Source organism: Camarhynchus parvulus, chromosome 2, assembly GCF_901933205.1.
Source record: "Camarhynchus parvulus chromosome 2, STF_HiC, whole genome shotgun sequence".
NCBI classification, from domain to species: Eukaryota; Metazoa; Chordata; class Aves; order Passeriformes; family Thraupidae; genus Camarhynchus; species Camarhynchus parvulus.
The window spans coordinates 5896993-5915390 of record NC_044572.1 but is presented as its reverse complement, the minus strand read 5'-3'; the positions used below and the strand labels follow the sequence as shown (position 1 = coordinate 5915390).

The 18398-nt window shown below is 45.3% G+C and overlaps 1 protein-coding gene across 1 annotated transcript in view; it reads left to right on the top strand.

Annotated features, from left to right (window-relative positions):
• Window positions 1-18398, top strand: part of ACVR2B (activin A receptor type 2B) — a 109746-nt gene that overhangs the window by 73679 nt on the left and 17669 nt on the right. The window contains exons 2-7 of the mRNA XM_030944070.1: window positions 5195-5402; window positions 9358-9467; window positions 11722-11873; window positions 13766-13909; window positions 14990-15133; window positions 15947-16095. Coding sequence (XP_030799930.1) covers window positions 5195-5402; window positions 9358-9467; window positions 11722-11873; window positions 13766-13909; window positions 14990-15133; window positions 15947-16095 — 907 coding nt within the window. The remainder of the gene's footprint in view (window positions 1-5194; window positions 5403-9357; window positions 9468-11721; window positions 11874-13765; window positions 13910-14989; window positions 15134-15946; window positions 16096-18398) is intronic.

Genomic DNA, 18398 nt, shown 5'->3' with positions numbered 1-18398 from the left:
GCTATATAGGGACATAACGAAGTGTTTGCAAATAACTTCAGTTGCATACACTGCTTCATATAGAAAGCCCTGTGGTTTTGACAGTCAGGCAAACAGACTGTCTGGTAAATCACTCAGTGTTTATGCAGACTATTTTGACACATCCCATCTTTTCCTATATACTTTCATTTTAGGTTTTCAAAAGGGGACAGGCAGAGATAAAGAGCTGAGATTTATAGCAGCCTTCAGCCTTGGGGAAGATATTCCCTATGTATCTAATTATGAGTTAGGAGCCTGGCAACTGCTAACACCTAGACCTGGAAGTTGCTACACTGGATCTTGGCTATAATTTAGAAGCTGTTGGATAATGATACAGTCTCAGTGATCTGTCAGCGACTCCAAATTAGGAGAGCAGGGTTTAGTCTCAGATCAGCAGCAAGGTCCCATGTCTCAGCAGGCTGAAGTCCTTCAGTTCACGAGGATCTTTTTTTAATGAGCTCCCTCTGTGCCTTGTAACTCCCAAGTAGAGGCGAGAGGTCTTCCCATGTCGCGTGGTGCTTCGACTGCTCTTCCCATCATTATGTGCCTCAGATGGGTGCTGGGGGTCTTGCTTGGCACAAACCTAGTGATACTGCAGTCATTTGGAGCAGAAAATTGACCCAGGGGAATCAGCATAATGACAGCTCCTCAGGACTGAGGTCAAAAAGTTGATTTCCACCCCAAAATTGGGTGATGGTGGGTAGCCTCCCTCTGCCTGTGTGATGTATGGGAGTTATTTGGGCTTGGTTATTTTGTGTAAAGGTATTTCTGTGCAGCTTTTGTTCAGGGACGAGCCACGCTGCGTCATCCCCGAAGCGCTGGGTGGATGCAGTGGGATGCCAGAAACCCATCTGCTCCTGCAAAGCCTGATTCTTCCTTAGACTTTGATTTCAAACAGGACTTCAGGCTTTATTGCTTAAATGACTATTTGTGGATGGTGATATTAAAAAGTTGATTGTTTTTGTCTGGCTGCTGGCACGAGGCTCTTTTCCACAGAGAGAGCTGGGGCTAAGAGTGGGATGCAGTGCTGGGGATGCTGTGCTCCTGCCCCATGTCCATCCTCCTGCCCCATGTCCATGCTCCTGCTTTGCAACTTTTTTTTTCCCAAAGTTTGCAATGTGGCTGGTGGAAGAGGCTTAGGCAGGAAAGGAATGGGCGCCCAATGAATGAGACCAGGTTCCAACAGCAATCTTCAAACACTTGCTTAGCAAAGATTTTATATCTCCTTGCACCCAAGTCCCATTGATTCTTTGCCAAAAGTTGAGCATTTCTCTGGGGTGTTTATTTGCCTTCTCAAATGAGCCAGATGTTACCAGGCAGTGCCACCAAATGAAGGCACTCAGGAGCTTTCCTGTGTACCAAGGCTGCTATGAGGGAGATTACAAGAATAAGGAGGGGGAGAGCAGGACTGTGGGGGCACAACCCCTTTAATCTGTCTCAAGCTGTGGTTTGTGACTGCACTGAAAGACTTTTGTTTCAGGAAAGGCCCTTTTGGCCAAAATGAATGGTGTCACTCCTGTCAGATGCTCAGGTTTGGTACAAGACTTCTCTTGAGCCAGGTTGTACTGCTGGGGGCACAGGGCAGTCCAGTCAAATCCTTGTTGTGCTGATGCATCAGCTGTGTCCAGTGGAGGGAGACGAGTGTTTCCTGCACATATCTTGGGGGAACCTTCTGATTCTTCTTGCAACTTGAAATGAGAAGCAGGACATGGTTATCCATGCCTTTGTCACTTGGCAGAATCACAGAATAGTTTGGACTGGCAGGGACATCTAAAGGGCATCTAGTCCAACTCCTCTGCAGCTGAGACATCTTCAACGACACCAGGTTGCTCAGAGCTCTGTCCAACCTGACCATGAATGTTTCCAGAGATGAGGCATCTCCCACCTCCTTAAGCAACCTGTTCCAGTGTTTTATCACCCTCGTTGAGAAAAATATTTCATCCTTATATCAAATCTAAATATTTTTTTCGTTTAAAACCATTACCTAATGTCCAGCTCAGTGCTTCTTACAGACCTACGGTGGCCTTGGGGGTATCCATTGCTCAGTGGGGGAGGAGGAGGCAGAAGAATCTACACAGCTCCCTGGGGATGGATGAGCAAAGCTCAGATTTCCTCCTCTTAGTCACCACCTTTCTCTCTCAAAGGGACAAGCCCCTGTTTTGACTCCCCCTCCCTCTGTTCAGTGAGGGTTTTACCACAGCAAGTGCAGAACAGGCAGTTAGCTGCAAACTTTGGTCTCTGCGTGATCCATTACAGAGCAAGGTGTGAGTGTTTCTTGATGAGCTAAAGCAGCAGGTAAATTAATACCCAGACCTGGAGCCGTGCCCCTTCCTGCTGAGACCATCTTGGGTACAAACAGAAGGGTTTCTTGCAGTCGTGAGCACCCAGCGGGGCGAGGATCCTACCAAATGGCTTTTAAAGAGATCTGAGAGCAGGTAACAAACACACAGGTTTTTAAAGTGTCTTCTTAATGCAAGCATCCTTAGGAGCTGTTATAAAGAAAGCATACATCTATTTAGTCATCTCAAACTTTATGCATGCTTTTATTCAAATCATCTAAACTTTAACAGCGGGGGGAAGACTGGGAAAGGCCTTTTTCCTGGCGCGGTTGCTGTTTGCAGAGTTGGGTTTGCGTGTTTGCAAGCAGCTCTTACTCTTCAGCTGAAACTTGTTCCAGAAAAGACAACTGTCTTGGGGGAAGGGAGCCTGGGCTCAACACAGGATTTAGCAGCCTTGGTTTGCTGGTCCCAGAGCTGATACAGCTCCTGCTTCACATCTTTTCCACATTCCCTTTCCAAAGCACAGTGGAAATATCAAATCTCACCGCGGCTCTGTGCATCGCATTGGCTGTCGTTTATGGTGGGGAAAACAGAGGCTACACAATATTGCCTGAGTTGCAGGTGATGGTGGCTGAGCTAGGATTAGATTTTAGGGCTGATTTCCAGCGAAATTGTTCATTAAACCTTCCAGCTTGCTGGGAGATGGAGTTGGAGAGGGAGAGGAAATTTCTGTCTTGATCAAAAGCAATATTCAGTTTGGGATGATAAAAATGATATCACAAAGTGTATTTCCAGGAGTGGAGAAGAAGATGGTGGGTGAGGATTGGGTGTCAGGTACCAGCTGGAAGCCATGTGACTTATTACAATGAGAATGGTGAAACTCTAGCCCAGGTTGTCCACAGAGGTGGTGGCTCTAGAAGTATTCAAGGCCAGGTTGGATGGGGCTTTGAGCAACCTGGTCTAGTTAAAGATGTCCCTGCTCATTGCAGGGATATCAGACTAGATGACCTTTAAAAATCCTTTCCAACCCAAACCACTCTATGATTCTATGCAGTTAAGATATTTATTATTTCCTTTATAAGTAAAAAGATATTGCCCTCCATCCCCCCACACAAGAGAAAGCTCTTTTGCTTTCCTGCTGATTTAACCAGTATTTAGCAAAAATGCTTAATCTGCCCTAAAGAAGCATGGTGTAAGTATCAAGAGAACAAATATCAAGGCTTTAACAAGGAGTGTCAATATTGACATTGCTCTGTGTTGAGGGATATTGGTAGGTTGTTTTCATTATTGTAAGCAACTTGTCAGAGGAAAACTCTGATGGAGCTTTGCAAGAGCTGATAAAACCTGCAGGTGCTATTGAAATTGAGCTCTTGTTCGTGTGTGCTTTGAATATAATTTCCAGTTTCAGAAGTCAGCTTTATGACATTCTCATACCCTCATTCCCTTGCAGTCTCTCCCACGATGCCGATCAAGCAGTCTTCCTAAAAAGTGTTATTGAAGGATTGAACACCTCAGCAGCTTGCAAAGAGATCTTCCTAGTGTGATGAGTTTGCTCTGTGCCATGAAAATTACCCAGTGCTGAGTCCAGGTGTTGGGATTGGGAACAGGTTAGACCCACCACCCCTAGTTTATTCAGAACTGTGGTTTTCTAGCTAGAAACTTATTTCAAGGCTTCACAGGAATCTGGCTATTTTGGGAGAACAGCACTTTTGTTTCACCATCCTGCGGGACCTATTTGTGTTTTCTACCCAGCTGTCAACACATTTTATTGAGATACCTACATTTTCCATGATTGCAATCCATCAAAATAATGGCCAGGCCTGACCTTACCTTAGTTTGGGTAATCCCAAGGAGAGATGGCTGCAGGGCATTTCAGGATTTACAGAACCATCATGGTACAGGGCTCATGGTCTCTTTTGTGTTTGTATGCTCACAAGACATGTGTTTGTTTCATTCTTCATTTTCTTTTAAACTAATCCTCAAAATGCCACAAAGCAGAGTATTTCCAGATGAAGAGAGGATTTCTAAGGTTTAGGACAGAACAGGTCACCTGTAAATATCAAGTGTTCCCTTATTTGACTCTGGTTTTAATGGATGTGTCTGCAATTGTATTTCAGTTCTGCCACATGGTGGCTATGGGAGAATTGTTTCCCTGAGGACAGTAGGCGTTCCACAGTCCTTTGGTACAAGACTTTAAAGGAGGGAAGACCCACTGGCTATGGAGACTCATTTGTTTGTGGTGGCCAAGCATCCATTTGGGGTGGCCAGCGTTGTTTGGGAAACAGAATTTTCTGTTCCTGTTTTCTTGGGTGGAGAGGCACCACGAGCTGTGTCAAATGCAGCTAAAACCATGACATTTATCATATGGAGTCTTACCCGAGGAAACCTGAACCAGAATCTAAGTGATTCTGGTCTGGTCCTCCTCTGCAGGATGAATATTATCTGTTCTCAGTTACATCCATGGAAGAAACTGGGTATTTTTAGGTGGTGTTTCCCAAAGTAGTGGTGCAGAGGGAGAGTAACTCCAGTGCATGACATCCCAGCAAGCATCAAATAGCACCCTGGCAGGTTGTCTTTGCTAAACAAGGTTTCTGTGATTAGACATTCCTGGGCATGCATTGCCTCATGCATCCCCTGTTTTAGGGTCCTAAGGTTGAAGCATTGTCCAGAGGAGATCTGGGAAGGTCTCACCTTGGCTCTTGACTTCACCATGAGCTTAGGCAAACCTGGCCTCTCCATCTCCCTCCTCACCCCAGAGGAGAAGAATAATCTCCATGCTGTGTTGAAGCTCTCACTGCTGAGCTGCTCAGCTCCAAGGGAATGCATCACCTAAAACAAAGCCATACAATTCCCTATTTCTGATTCTACCTGAATGTTCTTGGGGCTTGATTTTTCAGGGCCAGGCCACGGGGAGGCTGAGACAAGGGAGTGCATCTACTACAATGCAAACTGGGAGCTGGAGAAGACCAACCAGAGCGGCGTGGAGCGCTGCGAGGGGGAGAAGGACAAACGGCTGCACTGCTACGCCTCCTGGAGAAACAACTCGGGCTCCATTGAGCTGGTGAAGAAAGGCTGCTGGTTAGATGACTTCAACTGCTATGACAGGTAAGAGCCCAGCTGGTTTATCCAAATACAGGTTTAATCAATCCTCTAAGTGTAAAAGCTTGTGATTTTTTGCATAGGGGGAAAGAAGGCAAGTCCAAGTTAATTGGCAAAAGCAGCTCTTGGAATTGTCACTTACCTGCTTTGACTTTCTAAATAGAAGCTGCAAAAATCACTTTTAGGGGCTTTGTGTTGTGTTTTGCTTTGTTTTGTTTTTTCCCTAGCAAAGCTTTGATAATTCTGGCATTCTTTGAAAAACCTGTCCTGTACCATGAAATGAAGAGCAATATGTTCTTTCAGGAGCATTTGGTGATAGAAGTTAAAACTTGGAATCATTTGGAGCTGTCTAGAAAAGCACAGATATCTGGGGGTGGTTAGGGGTTGAGATATTCTGATGTTTGTGATATTGCAAAAAGTTCCACTGTTCTTTGGCTGAGTGAAGAGGAGGGCCAGGAGAAAGAGTGGGGAGCAAAAGCAATGTGAGTTTGTGTGTCACTGCTTGTAGCAAGCTGAAAAGGAGTGAGGTTTTGTAGTGTGAAGGCTCCAGCCTCATTAAATAGCTGGGAAAATTAACTAGTCTTTTCTCACTTCCCTTGATGCAATTCTACAAAGGGGAAAAGAATTACAGCTAAAGAAAACAGCCCTATGAAGTTTTGTGGTTGAAAAGGACAATGTTGTGTAGCTCTGAGCTCAGGGTTTTTGTTAAAAAAAAACCCAAACCAATGACCAACCAACCAAGCAAAGCCCAGCCCTTCCAGTAAGGATTAGCAACATAAAATTGAAGGATTTCCCTTGATATAACACCGATGTGGGTCGATCTCACCTTTGTGCAATTCTCAGTTGTGCATCTTTGTAGTGTCTTGTTCTGAAAGCTTTAGGAAGATCAGGTGCTAAGCTGTGGGGTTAAGCTGGAACTAGATTTGTCTGTCCCATGGCTGCAGTGTTTTCTCCCTTTGGTGCTGTACACTTCCCCTGCTTTTGTGCCTGTTGTCTTGGCTTATCTTGACTGTAAGTTGTTCCTCATCTTTGTTCTATTATTAGCTCCAGAGCTACTTTCCTACCACACCTATTCCCTTGCCAATTGAGTAGCCAGGCTCTATATATAGTTAAATTTTTATTCCTTCCCAATAAATCAATCCTCCTTGGCCCATTAGTCATCTTAATGCCCATTCTTCTGAGAATAGAAGGTCACTGGAGTTTCCTACTTGCAAGCAGAAGTGTTTACTGTAAACAGATTTCTCCTTTCAGTGCCTGCTCTCATATCCAGTGACACTTGTATTGTCACTGAGTGTCTCTGCAGGGATGTAGTGTTTCTTAAACTCTGTCATAATGTGTTGCTCCGTTACAATGGTAAAAAGTTTCCAGGGCTCCTCACCAGCCTTTTGCAGCCCTTGAATTGAGCATCCAATATTCCATTGCCTGACTTTTCAAAGCCACAAGTTCCAGGGCAAAGCTAAAAGCCCTTCTGAGAATTAAAAAACCAGTACAAATATCAAAAGCAACATTTGGAATAAAGGTTAGCTTTAATTATATAAAGGAACAAACCCTCTTTAAATGCAGTCCTTTTCATTTTTTCTCTTCCCTTGAGTGCCCTTGGCAGACTTCCATGCAGGCAGTATTGCATCCCAAGGTGGCAAAAATGGTTAAGAAGATGATTTTTCGATCAGTGGTGCTGTGCTGATGCCCTTTGTGTCTCTGGCACTTTTGGACGCCGAGTTTCTGGAAGCATCCTTGGCAGATGCACCTGCATTCTGTGTCCCTGGATGCAGAGCATGGTCCTGTTCTGGCTGCTGCAGCTGCTTTTGGAGCAGCACGTGCTGGGATGTGCCAAATGCTCCCTCTTTTGTCACCAGAATGTGGAAAAATTTTAGAGTGCAAGGGTTGGGACGTTGAGGGTGACAGCTCCTTACTCTGTTCTTTATCTTGAGGAAACAAGAACGTGGCACATGTACATTTAAGGTTATAGGAAAAAGGTAGTGTTTAAAAATCGACTTGTGTGCTCTCATTTATTTACACAGCCCTGCTGGAGAGGTCATATTCACATTCCCCTGCAGAGCACGTGAACCTCTCTGAAACATGCCCTCCCTGCCACAGAAAAATGTGTCATTCTCTCCCTCTGCCTCAGCTGTAATATTTGCTAAGTGTAACATGTCATACATACCTGGATGGCTTCACTCAGAGACAGGGATAATGAACTGCAGATGTGGAGCAGGCTGTTTTCACTCATTAGCTTGATTTTTTAACCAACAGATTTAGCAAAGGATGTGTTTTCTATTGAAGGCTCCAACACTGATGCTGTTAAATCCAAAGGGCTTGTTATCTGATTTCACAAAAAAGCATCTGGAAACGCTGTTTAACTTGTTGAAACATCTTTGTTCATTTGAATAAGTCAAATGGCTGCTTTTTTGCTTTGAAGTTGAAAAAAATGAGAGCCTGAAAAACAAACCAAGTGCTTCCCAGCTGAGACCTTGGAGGAGACAGTTTGGCTATAGCCATTTTTTTTCCCCCTAAGGGAGTAAAGCACTGAAAACTACCCAGGCCTAGGATTGAAGGGAGCCCTTTCCATTCCTCTCGTGGCAGTATGTCAGTGATAACACAGAAAGGGAGGCCTGGCATGGGTTCAGAAATGAGTAATAATGTCAAACGCTTATGATTGTTTTGCTACTTCCTCCAAGTGGTCAAGGGAAGGAAGTTATGCATATAATTTAGCTGGGCTTCAGGAAATAGTTTGATACAGTTCTCTGTGGAGAGCAGCTCTGCAAGCATGATAACTAAAACCAGAGTATAGCATAGCAAAAGGTGGCAGGGAAAGGAAGCAGCATTTAAGAAACAGAAAGAAATGACAGGTAAAGTACTGCAAAAATCACTGCACATCTCTTTTGGCATTGATCTGTGGGGAGAGGGAGGATGTGTGGAAGTGGAGTTGGTTTGATCCATGGAAGTCCCCTAAGGCCTTGCACAATATGGAAGGAAATCTCAGTGCTGGGAAGGCTGTAGCAGTACCTGGATAAGAGGCAAAGGCAGAAAATGAGAGCTGCAACCTGATTTTCTTAAAGTTTATTTTGTGCAGAAATAAGCTTTTTATGGAGGAGACAGCACTTGAAAATTAAACTTAAAAACTATAGAAACGAAATGAGAATCATAGGAGCCTCAAATGGTTAGGGCTGGAACGGACTTTTAAAGATCATCTAGATCCAGCCCCCTGCCATGGGGAGGGATACATTCCCCAGGCCCAAGGATGATCTCCCATCCAACCCAACCTTGTAACACTTCCAGGGATGAGGCATCCACAGCTTCTCTGGACAACCTGTTCCAGGGCCTCACCACCGTCACAGTAAAGAATTTGTACCTAATATCCAACCTAAACCTGTCCTCTTTCAGTTAAAACCATTACCTTGAGCTGTCACTGCATGCCCTCAGACCTGCAGCTCTCTCCTGCTGCTGCAGGGCTGTGGCTGCTGCTTCTGCTGCCCTTCGAGTGTGGAGAGCTGGTGATGCTGAAGGCTGTGGGAGCAGCCTTAGCTCAGCCCTCGTCGTGTGTGCTTTATGGCACAATCTTTAATTGCATCATCAAATACTTCTCTGCCCTGGCAGTGTTCATATGGGCTGTGGGAAAGTCACTGCTCAGGGACTGAGGCGTCTCTCTGTCGTTTTTCTCCTTCTCATTCTGTTAGCAGCAGCGGCTGTTATTTATTACTCACCAGCTAATGCCCTCAGTACATATGGAAGCATTTGTTTCCTTTGCAGACTTTTCAAGGGTCTTTGCTATCCACTGGGGTGTTTCAGTGCCAAGTTGTTCTCCATAAGTGGAGACTGCTGGCCTGTGCAGTGCAGCTGCAGGAAAAGGTGTGTGGAGAAGACAATTTGGGGCAGGTTGGCTCCCAAAGGCAAGAGGCAGGAGTTGGCTGACAATGTTTTTCTCTCCCCTTCCTTCTATGTCTGTCCCTCCCTGGTGCAGGCAGGAGTGTGTGGCCACAGAAGAAAACCCTCAGGTGTTTTTCTGCTGCTGCGAGGGCAACTATTGCAATGAGAAATTTACCCATCTGCCTGAAGTCACCGGCCCAGAAGGTGAGTGATTGCGAGGATGGGGAGTTGGACTCTTTTCCTCTTGACACATTTTCCAAGGACTTTAATAGAAACATACAATGTCCTGAGTTGGGAGGGACTCACAAGGATCATTGAGTCCAACTGCTGGCCCTGCATAAGAATGCCCCAAGATTCACACCATGTCACTGGGAGCATTGTCCAAAAGCTCCTTGAGCTCTGAGCTTGGTGCTGTCACCACTTCCATGGGGAGCCTGTTCCAGTGCCCAACCACCCTGTGGGTGAAGAACCTTCTCTGAATATTTGTCCTGAACCTCCCCTGATTCATCTTCATGTCAACATTGAGTTGTTGGATGCTTTGGTTATGAAGTCAGAAATCCTTTTGCTACAGTTCTTTAAGAATTGGTTGTTTCACTCTATGGCTAAGGCTGTACCAACACTTTGGATACCATCAGTAAGGTTAGGTTTTCTTTATGGTGGACAGTTCACTATGGGATGTTACAAAACAAAATCCTACACAAGGGGAAGAGGGCAGAGTGATTTATAAAGCATGGATTGTGCCTCAAACTCTTAAAAAGTGTTTGATGCCTTCCTCATTAAATTCACAGGTCATGAGTTTCCAGATACCTTGAGCATCTGGGATTTTTGCATTCGATTCTGTTTTGTTGGTCTGGGGATTGAAAGGGAAAGGGTGTGTGTCAGCTTTCAGAGTCTGTGGATATGCAACAAGGAAGAAAAGTAATAGCAGTACCTTCTTCAGAGGCTAATAGAAAAACAATTATTCTTTTAGATGTATAATATTTAACGTATCATTCAATAAAAACTATTTTAACAGGTGAATCTTTTCCTTAGGTTGGTTTGAGCTATCTGCATTTACTGAGATGTTCCAATAGACCTTTATCAGATTTTCCCGGGCTGTCCTGATAGATTTTTAATTGTTTACATGGGTTATATTATCTCCTGTTATTAACGTACCCGTAGCAACCTAGTAGGAAATATTCTTTCTCTCACAGTTTTTTGTTTAATTTGGCAAGTCTTGCTATTTTTTCCTTCCCTGTCTCCAACATAGCAACATGGCTCCATTTAGTATTCCCATTGTTTGTATCTCAACTGCACTGATGTAATTTGGAACAAGAACTACTGTGGGAATAGTGCATTTGATTGTGGCTCCGGCAGCATTTTACTAAAAACTGACAACTTGTCAATCACTGTGAAAGGTAAAGCAATGCTGCAAGGGATTTCGTGCCGTCTTAATACATTTGGAAGGGTTAAGAGGAGGAAATGTTTTGCTTTTATGTATCTCAACAAGAAATACCTAGCTTAAATAAAGGTCAGATGGAGGCTCAGCTTGCAAAGTGTGGTTTGGGCCATTGTAACTCCATTACTAGCATTACTTCTATGGAGAAGAGAAAACCATGAAGCCTTATGAATGCTGTTGCTTTACATGCAAGAACTGTGAACATGGAGTTGAATCTGATGCCATGTTTATGTCTTTTTGATTTGTTTGCCCTCAGCAATGTGCTTTTACCCATTGATCAGCCAAAAAACAACATTTAGGTAACCTTAGCCAATGCATCAGGCTTAGATACCATTTGTTTAACTCATTCAAGCCCTGAACATTTTCAATTTGATTGGTTGGTTTGCCAGTAGATACTTGGCCAATACCAAAAATCATTCCTCCACATCTTTCATGATTCATTATAAATCCCTCTGATGGATGGGGTGTTTGGACCAAATTCCTTCCTGAAGCATCCTTTGAACCCCAAGAACTGGAAATTCTTCATTCTGTAAAAATAGATTTTTGCATCAAATTCGGCATTTTTGGGCTTGACAAAGAAAGTCAAAACATCAGATGTCACTCCCTATCACCTTGTGTATAAAGATGTGGATTCTTGGTGTAATTGTACCTCAGTTAAGTTTTAAGCACCTAGTCATACCCCTTTACATTTGCCATGGGGAATGTTTTTCATCTGTGGAGCTAGAGCTTGGCCAGCCATCCCATCCAAAGGTGGTCCATGTAGCATTGGAAGGCTTACTTTGCTGACACCTGGTGTAAATATGATTAAAGACCATAAACACAGAGGAAAAAGGTTTGCCCATCAGTGTGAATCAGACTGTAAAGATGATTCTGAACCTTGTGGCTATCATCATGGGACATGTCAGTCATCTTTGGATTGGAGGGACAGATGGGGTTTGCTTGCCTCTGGATGTGCAGCTGACAGTGCTGCTGCATTCCTGAAGCTCCTTTTCCCTCTCTTACCCTGCTCTTTTCCCACAGTCATATACGAGCCGCCGACGCCGACGCCGTCGCTGCTGAACATCCTGGTGTACTCGCTGCTGCCCATCGCCGTGCTGTCCATGGCCATCCTGCTGGCCTTCTGGATGTACCGGCACCGCAAGCCTCCCTACGGCCACGTGGACATCATTGAGGTCAGGGACTCGCTCCCCTTTGCTTGGGCCTTGCAAAACTCTTTCCAGCTGGCCTAACTTTTCTTCTTCTCGGAGTCTCTGCTGCTCTGAGTGACCCTGAGATGCGTTAGAAAGTCTCTTTTCCCAGCCTGGCAGTCAAAGGAGTCAGAACTCTTCAGTTCTTGTTCTCAAGGTTGTTTATTGTTTCTTATCTACAAAATTCTTTCTCCGACCCGCCAAGGTCTGTCTGGCAGATCAGGTTGAGGCACATTGGTGTTATCTTTTTATACTAAAAACTACGTGTACACTATTTGCAATAACTTCCCAATACCTATCACCTATGTTACACAGTGAGTTTCTACTCTAAACCAGTCTAAAAATGCCAACATCACCCAGAAGATGGAGGCTAGGAAGAAGAAGGAAAAAGGACAAGGCATGCCCAAATTCCTCCATCTTGGGACCCCATTCTAAAAACCTCAAAAATCTATTTTTCACCCTGTGATAAATTCACTATCATTCTACTTAAACTTTCTTGACTTGTAATTCTTCATATAAAGGTTGGTAACTGTTTTTTCCAAGGGCTAAATCAAAGGCACAGGGGTCTTGGGCTCTGTGCCAAGGTCTCTGAGCCCCCCAGGCAGGGGCTCGAGTCCTCCAGGGCAGCCAGAAGAATTTCCTGGGTTCCAACACTTCTCTGCTTTTTGAAGTTGGTAGCACAGTTGGCCTCTATGGAAGTGTCAAACTGATGGGTTTAGGTGGGGTTACCACCATGTCTGACATAACTGAGGGAAGGAATTAAGACAGCCCTGCTTGGTGGCTGCCCTTCCTCCCAAACTCTCAAACCCATTGCCTGATTTCAGACAACTTTGTAGAGCATCAGAGATCTAAAATAAGGTAAAGTTCCTGCCAGCTTTATGAGAGGAGGGAAGACGCTTTCCCTGATGAAGCTCAGGTTTTATGAACCCTCAGAGAATGGGTGCAGGAGACTTTGGGGTGACCTAATTGCAGCCTTCCAGTACCTGAAGGGAGCCCACAAGAAGGACAGAGGGGGACTTATTACAAGAGCATGTGGTGACAGGACAAGTGGGAATGGGTTCAAATTGAAGGAGAACAGGTTTAGATTAGATATTAGGAAAAAATTCTTTCCTGTGAAGGTGGTGAGGCACTAGCACAGGGTGCCCAGAGAAGCTGTGGCTGCCCCATCCCTGGCAGTGTTCAAGGCTGGGTTGGATGGGGCTCTGAGCAACCTGGCCTAGTGGAAGGTGTCCCTGCCCATAGTAGGGGGGTTGGAACTGGGTGATCTTTAAGGTTCCCTTCCAGCCCAAACCATTCTATGATACTGTGAACCTTTCCCATCTGAAAGGAGGTAGGACAGAGCTCCAACCCCACACATCCTACAGGGTCACGTTGTTCTCCTGGACAATGCAGGATTTAAACAGATGTGATCTGTGTGATGCTGTTCACTGCCCATGGCTGGGGTGACATGGAACATGCTAATGTAGTGAAGAGCAGTGGGAGGTTTCAGATGTAGTTGGCTCTCTGGTCACAAAGATCAAAAAGTTCCCACTTTTTTGCAGGAGGTAGCCTTGAGGACGTCAGTGCTTTACACCCGAAATAACTTTTGCTTTGAAAACACAGGAGAATTCAGGTTTTGCCCAGAGCATGGCAGGCTGTAGTGTCACAAAATGACACTTGGAGGTGTAGATTGTTATATGTGCTCTATACCAAAACCCTACAGAGCAAGCAAGACAGGGAATTTCAGGCTGTTCTTGCTGCAAACAGTGCACCTAAATAATTTGTATTAAATAAATGTTATTTCTTCACACTTCTTCCCTCATGTGCAGTATTTCGATTCCTCCCTTTATTTTACAGTCCAGCTTCAGCTGGTGACAGTGGTTTTTTCTCTTGTGCAGGATCCTGGCCCACCACCCCCTTCTCCCCTGGTTGGCCTAAAGCCCCTGCAGCTCTTGGAGATCAAGGCAAGGGGACGCTTTGGCTGCGTGTGGAAGGCTCAGCTGATGAACGACTATGTAGCAGTGAAAATCTTCCCTATTCAGGTAACAGGGACACTGCATTAGGTTCTTACTTGCCAGGGGCTTCCCCACCCGTGCTGAGATGCTCTAAGTGCCTGTAGAGATTATGGTTTTTGAGACCATAACAAAGATGCATTTGGGCTCTTCTGCTGGGGGAAAAAGTTCAAGGACCCTTCCTTCCTACACTTCTCCCCGTGTTATCTCATTACCAAATGCTTCCTGTAGCAGTACTTGTTGCAAGAAGGGCAAAACCAAGCATATCCTGAAATCTACAGGCTGTGTTAACTTCCCTGCAAATGTCTGTGTGGTTTAAATCCAGCAAGGCAGGGTGCAGCTGCAGTGCCCAGAGTGCACACAAAGGGCCAGAGCCCTAGCTTTGTGTGTCCTGCCTGGGTGGGTTGTAAATCTGGATCCAAACCTAGTGAGCAGTTTACAGCCTCCAAAAGCAGAGCCCTGGTGCTGTGAGAGCTAATTGTGCTGCAGTGTTTCTGTCAGCTCCTGTCTTCTGCTCTAGGAAACCTTTGAACACTCCTGACTTGATTCTCTAGGAATAGCAGATGAAAAGAGTAAAGCAATCAAAAGTCAAGTGAGAGAAAAATTACTAAAACATCTTTGTGCTCCTCTGCTGTTTCCATCATTACTTTTTCACCTCATATTTGTTGTCAAAAGAGATCTGCACATCTTCTGTCCAAGCCAGCTGTGACCTACTAGTAAATATTCAATAGAGCCTAGATTAGATTTTGCAATTGCAGCAATTACACTGCGAGGCTGATCCTGGGTGCTGTTTGCTCAGGCTTTCTTCTTGCAAGTATCCTTAGGAAATCTTGAAAAATATTATTTCTCAGTAAGGTTGGGTTTGGCTTCCTCTCCGCTCCCCACACATGTCCTTTAGGAACAGCTGAGGATAATTTTGGAGAAGGGAGACTGAGGACAGCAACTTGTCTTTCTTCTTTAGGGAAAACAGCCTGTTTTTGAAGGGATGCATCACATCCTAACACAGGAGCACGATTTTTAGAGTAGTGTGAGCAGCTCTGACTGCACTGAAGGAGCTGTTTGCTTTAAAGGGAAGCGTGATCTTTGATGGTGCCTTTCTCCCTGCTTCAGGATAAGCAATCTTGGCAGAGTGAGAGGGAGATTTTCAACACTCCTGGCATGAAGCATGAAAACCTTTTGCAATTTATCGCAGCAGAGAAAAGGGGGACAAACCTGGAGACAGAGCTCTGGCTGATCACAGCTTTCCATGACAAGGTAATGTATCATTGCATGTACATTTCAGGAAGGCAGAGAGGGAGCTGGTTGTGGTACAGCAGGATTATAATCCCTGTAATCCCCCCAGTCTGTTCCTGGTGGGCCATGATTCTGTGGTAGCAAAGTGCTCCTGCTCCCCTGCTTCAAATGCCCTTCCTTTAGTTTCAAGGCTTTCCTACACAAATAAAGGATTAATAAAAGTGGGATTTAGGAAGGGAGAGAGGCACAAAAGGCCACAGCTCACATCTGTAGTGGTCACCATCCCCTGATATGCATAGATGAGCTTCATGGGAGATTTCACAGATCCAGCTTGCCCCTTGCAGATGGGCTCCATGTTTGCTTTTGAGGCTTGGGGCACATCTCGCCCTTCATGGATTGCTTTAGTTATAAACCATGACTAACCCTTAAAACAAATGTGCAAATCTGGGGTTGAGCCAGCAGTGTTATCCCCCTGGTAAATCCAAGGTCTTCTTGAGTCAATCATTGCCACAGCCAGCTGATACAATGCTTCATCCTGCATGGAAGGCTTTCCCCTTGCTGAGGTTGGATGAATTGCTCTGGATGATTTTTTCCCTTCCTTACCTCCCTTCCCTTCCCTGGCAGATAAGTAGACATCAGGAGGTCTGTGCTTCAAGGGCTGAAAACTCATGGACACTTCTGTTTTTTATTTCTTTGTTTTGCTTTCACTAGTGATTTCCCCCCACCCATTAAATCAAGGCTCAGATTTTTCAAGCATTCTCTAAACTGATGAGTTGGCACATCTGTCACATAGAGGGGTCTGTGATTAAGAACTGACAGTGTCCTGTTCTGCAGGGTTCTCTGACAGATTACCTGAAGGGCAACATTATCAGCTGGAATGAGCTCTGCCATGTTGCAGAAACAATGGCCCGTGGCTTGTCCTACCTTCATGAAGATGTCCCCTGGTGCAAAGGTGAAGGACACAAACCTGCCATAGCACACAGGTAAAGCCTCTTTTGCTGACACTGTCTTTGAAATGATGCTGTTGAGTGGAGGAGGAAGTTGTGCTTTTAGGAAGTAAAGGCTTTTTAACCCAGCAAATCCTGTGCTAAGACAAGAATTTTTTTCAGCCACATATAAAATGGTGAGGGGAAAGTAAGTGTCTTGCCTGTGGGATAACACAGTTGGTAGTGGCTGGTGGTGAATGTCCAAAGAGTAGGGGTTTTCCTCTTCCATCAACTCTTCCCTTCTGGTGGAAAGGGAATTCTGGTTGCTGCAGAGCCACTCTTCGAAAGGACTTGGCTTGGTAATGTCATCATATTATGATCTGTGTATTTCTATGGCTGTACCAAGAGCTGGACCCTATTTTCCCCTGATTTAGACTGATAACTCCACTGTGTGTCTTCCCACAGAGCCTTTGATCATTAGGTAAAAAATGGAGAAACTGTGGAAAGGCAGAAAAAGCCTCCTAGTTACTTTCCCCTGTAGTTTTATAAGGCCCAAATCGTACCAAGATGCTTATAAAAGACACCACAGCAGATGCCACCCTGCCCCTGAGACCTCCTGGCACTCTCTTCACCCTGGGTGGCACTGCAGAGGGGACATCAAGAAAGAAGCTGGGTTAAACCATCCTCATGCTTCAGCCCTTCTCCAAAGTCCCACACTGCTTGCCCTAGATTAAAGCATCTCTTCAGAGTGGTTTGCTGTGGCAGGGCAGGATGGGGGAGATTTCCAGAAGGGATTTACAGGCTGTAATCCGTGGCCATGCTCCCCCCACCACGCACTGCATTTCATCTAGGAGGGACTTAAACCCCACGTCCAGCTGCAGCAATTTGTACCTGATCTAGCAGGCCTGGCTTCATGTATGGCAAGATAATCCCCGTTTTTGCAAGGGTATCCCTGCCCCCAAAACACCCCACTTCCCCAAGCCCGAAAGTTTTGGAGAGCTGGGGGCTTTTGAAAGAACCTGCAGCTGCCTTTGTGCTGCTCCTGGAGCTGACCCCTGTGTCCCTGACATTTGTCCCTGTAGAATAAAGGCAGTGGTTTAGAGATGAAAATTCCTGAGGGTGGGGAACGGAGGAAGGCTGTAGAAAGGCTTTAAAGCAACAGATCATGCTCATTAGTGTCCCTGTCCATTTAGCTAGTGATAAAAGCTGTAGAATGCAGCATTTGTGTGAATTTAGCACATACCTAGTGGAGGAAGGGTTTCAGGACACAAGGGATTTCCCTCGGATTATCCTTTTAATTTTATTTTTGAAAGAAAACACTAAATGCATTTTCAATCTGAGGAGGGGGGCGTGGGGGGTGTTTTTGAATGGCTTCCCACAGTGCACATGGATGGAGATGCTGGGGTTGCCAGGTGGGACTCCCCAGTCACTGCTGGGCAGGGGTTCAGCCAACTCCCCTCTGGCCCCCGGCACCACAAGGAGGATTAAGGTTATGGAATCACTTGTTGGTGCAAAAGTGCCCCCACGTGGAAGCTGCAAATAAAATCTCCAGTGTTTCAATTGAATTAACTCACCCATTACTCATAGTCTGCTTGTTCTGTATTCCCTAGTTTGAAGTGCTATATGAAAAAAAAAATTCTTCTTTTCACGCCACTTTTCTTTGGCAGTGACCATTTTAGGATGGTCTAATGCATATGATGTTATGGGAAATCTACTTGGCATGGCTTGGATTAAGTCCTTCTCCCTGGCCTGGGTACATTTGCATTGCAGCTCAGACTTGCCAGTTCAAGGTGGTTTGTGAAAGGAAGGAAGGAAAGCATGGAAAAATGGGGAAATGTATGGAAATGGGGGGAAAAAATGGAATTGCAAAGGTAAATCCCTGCATCGTGTATCAAGATGTAGGAGTTAACTGTTGCATGCCTGAAGGGCACTGCAGGTGAGGAGCAGCAGCACATGCTGGTACAGTAATGCTGGTTTACATCTTGTATCACCTTGGAACCACATGGTTCAGGCAGATTGTCTGATAATTTCTGTGTGGTCCTCATTGAGCCACAGCTTTGCAAAAATCTCGTGCACAATCTGTACCATCCTGAGGGCATAATCCCCTAAAGCTGAACGAGCAAAGGCGTTTATCCATGTCATTAGATGATGGCTGTTTCCTAAGCCTGTGGGGAAACAGCCATGGCATGGAAGCAGGCAGTCCCTGGGATGCCAGATGGAGGGAAATGCAGTTCTTCTGTGTAATGGAGGGGTACCAATGTTTGGGAGGCTCTGCAAAGCTGTACTCAGTCCCTAGAGCTGATGGAGGCTGGTTTCTGCTGGGGTTCACTGGCTGCACAGTGCCCTCCAACTTCACACCC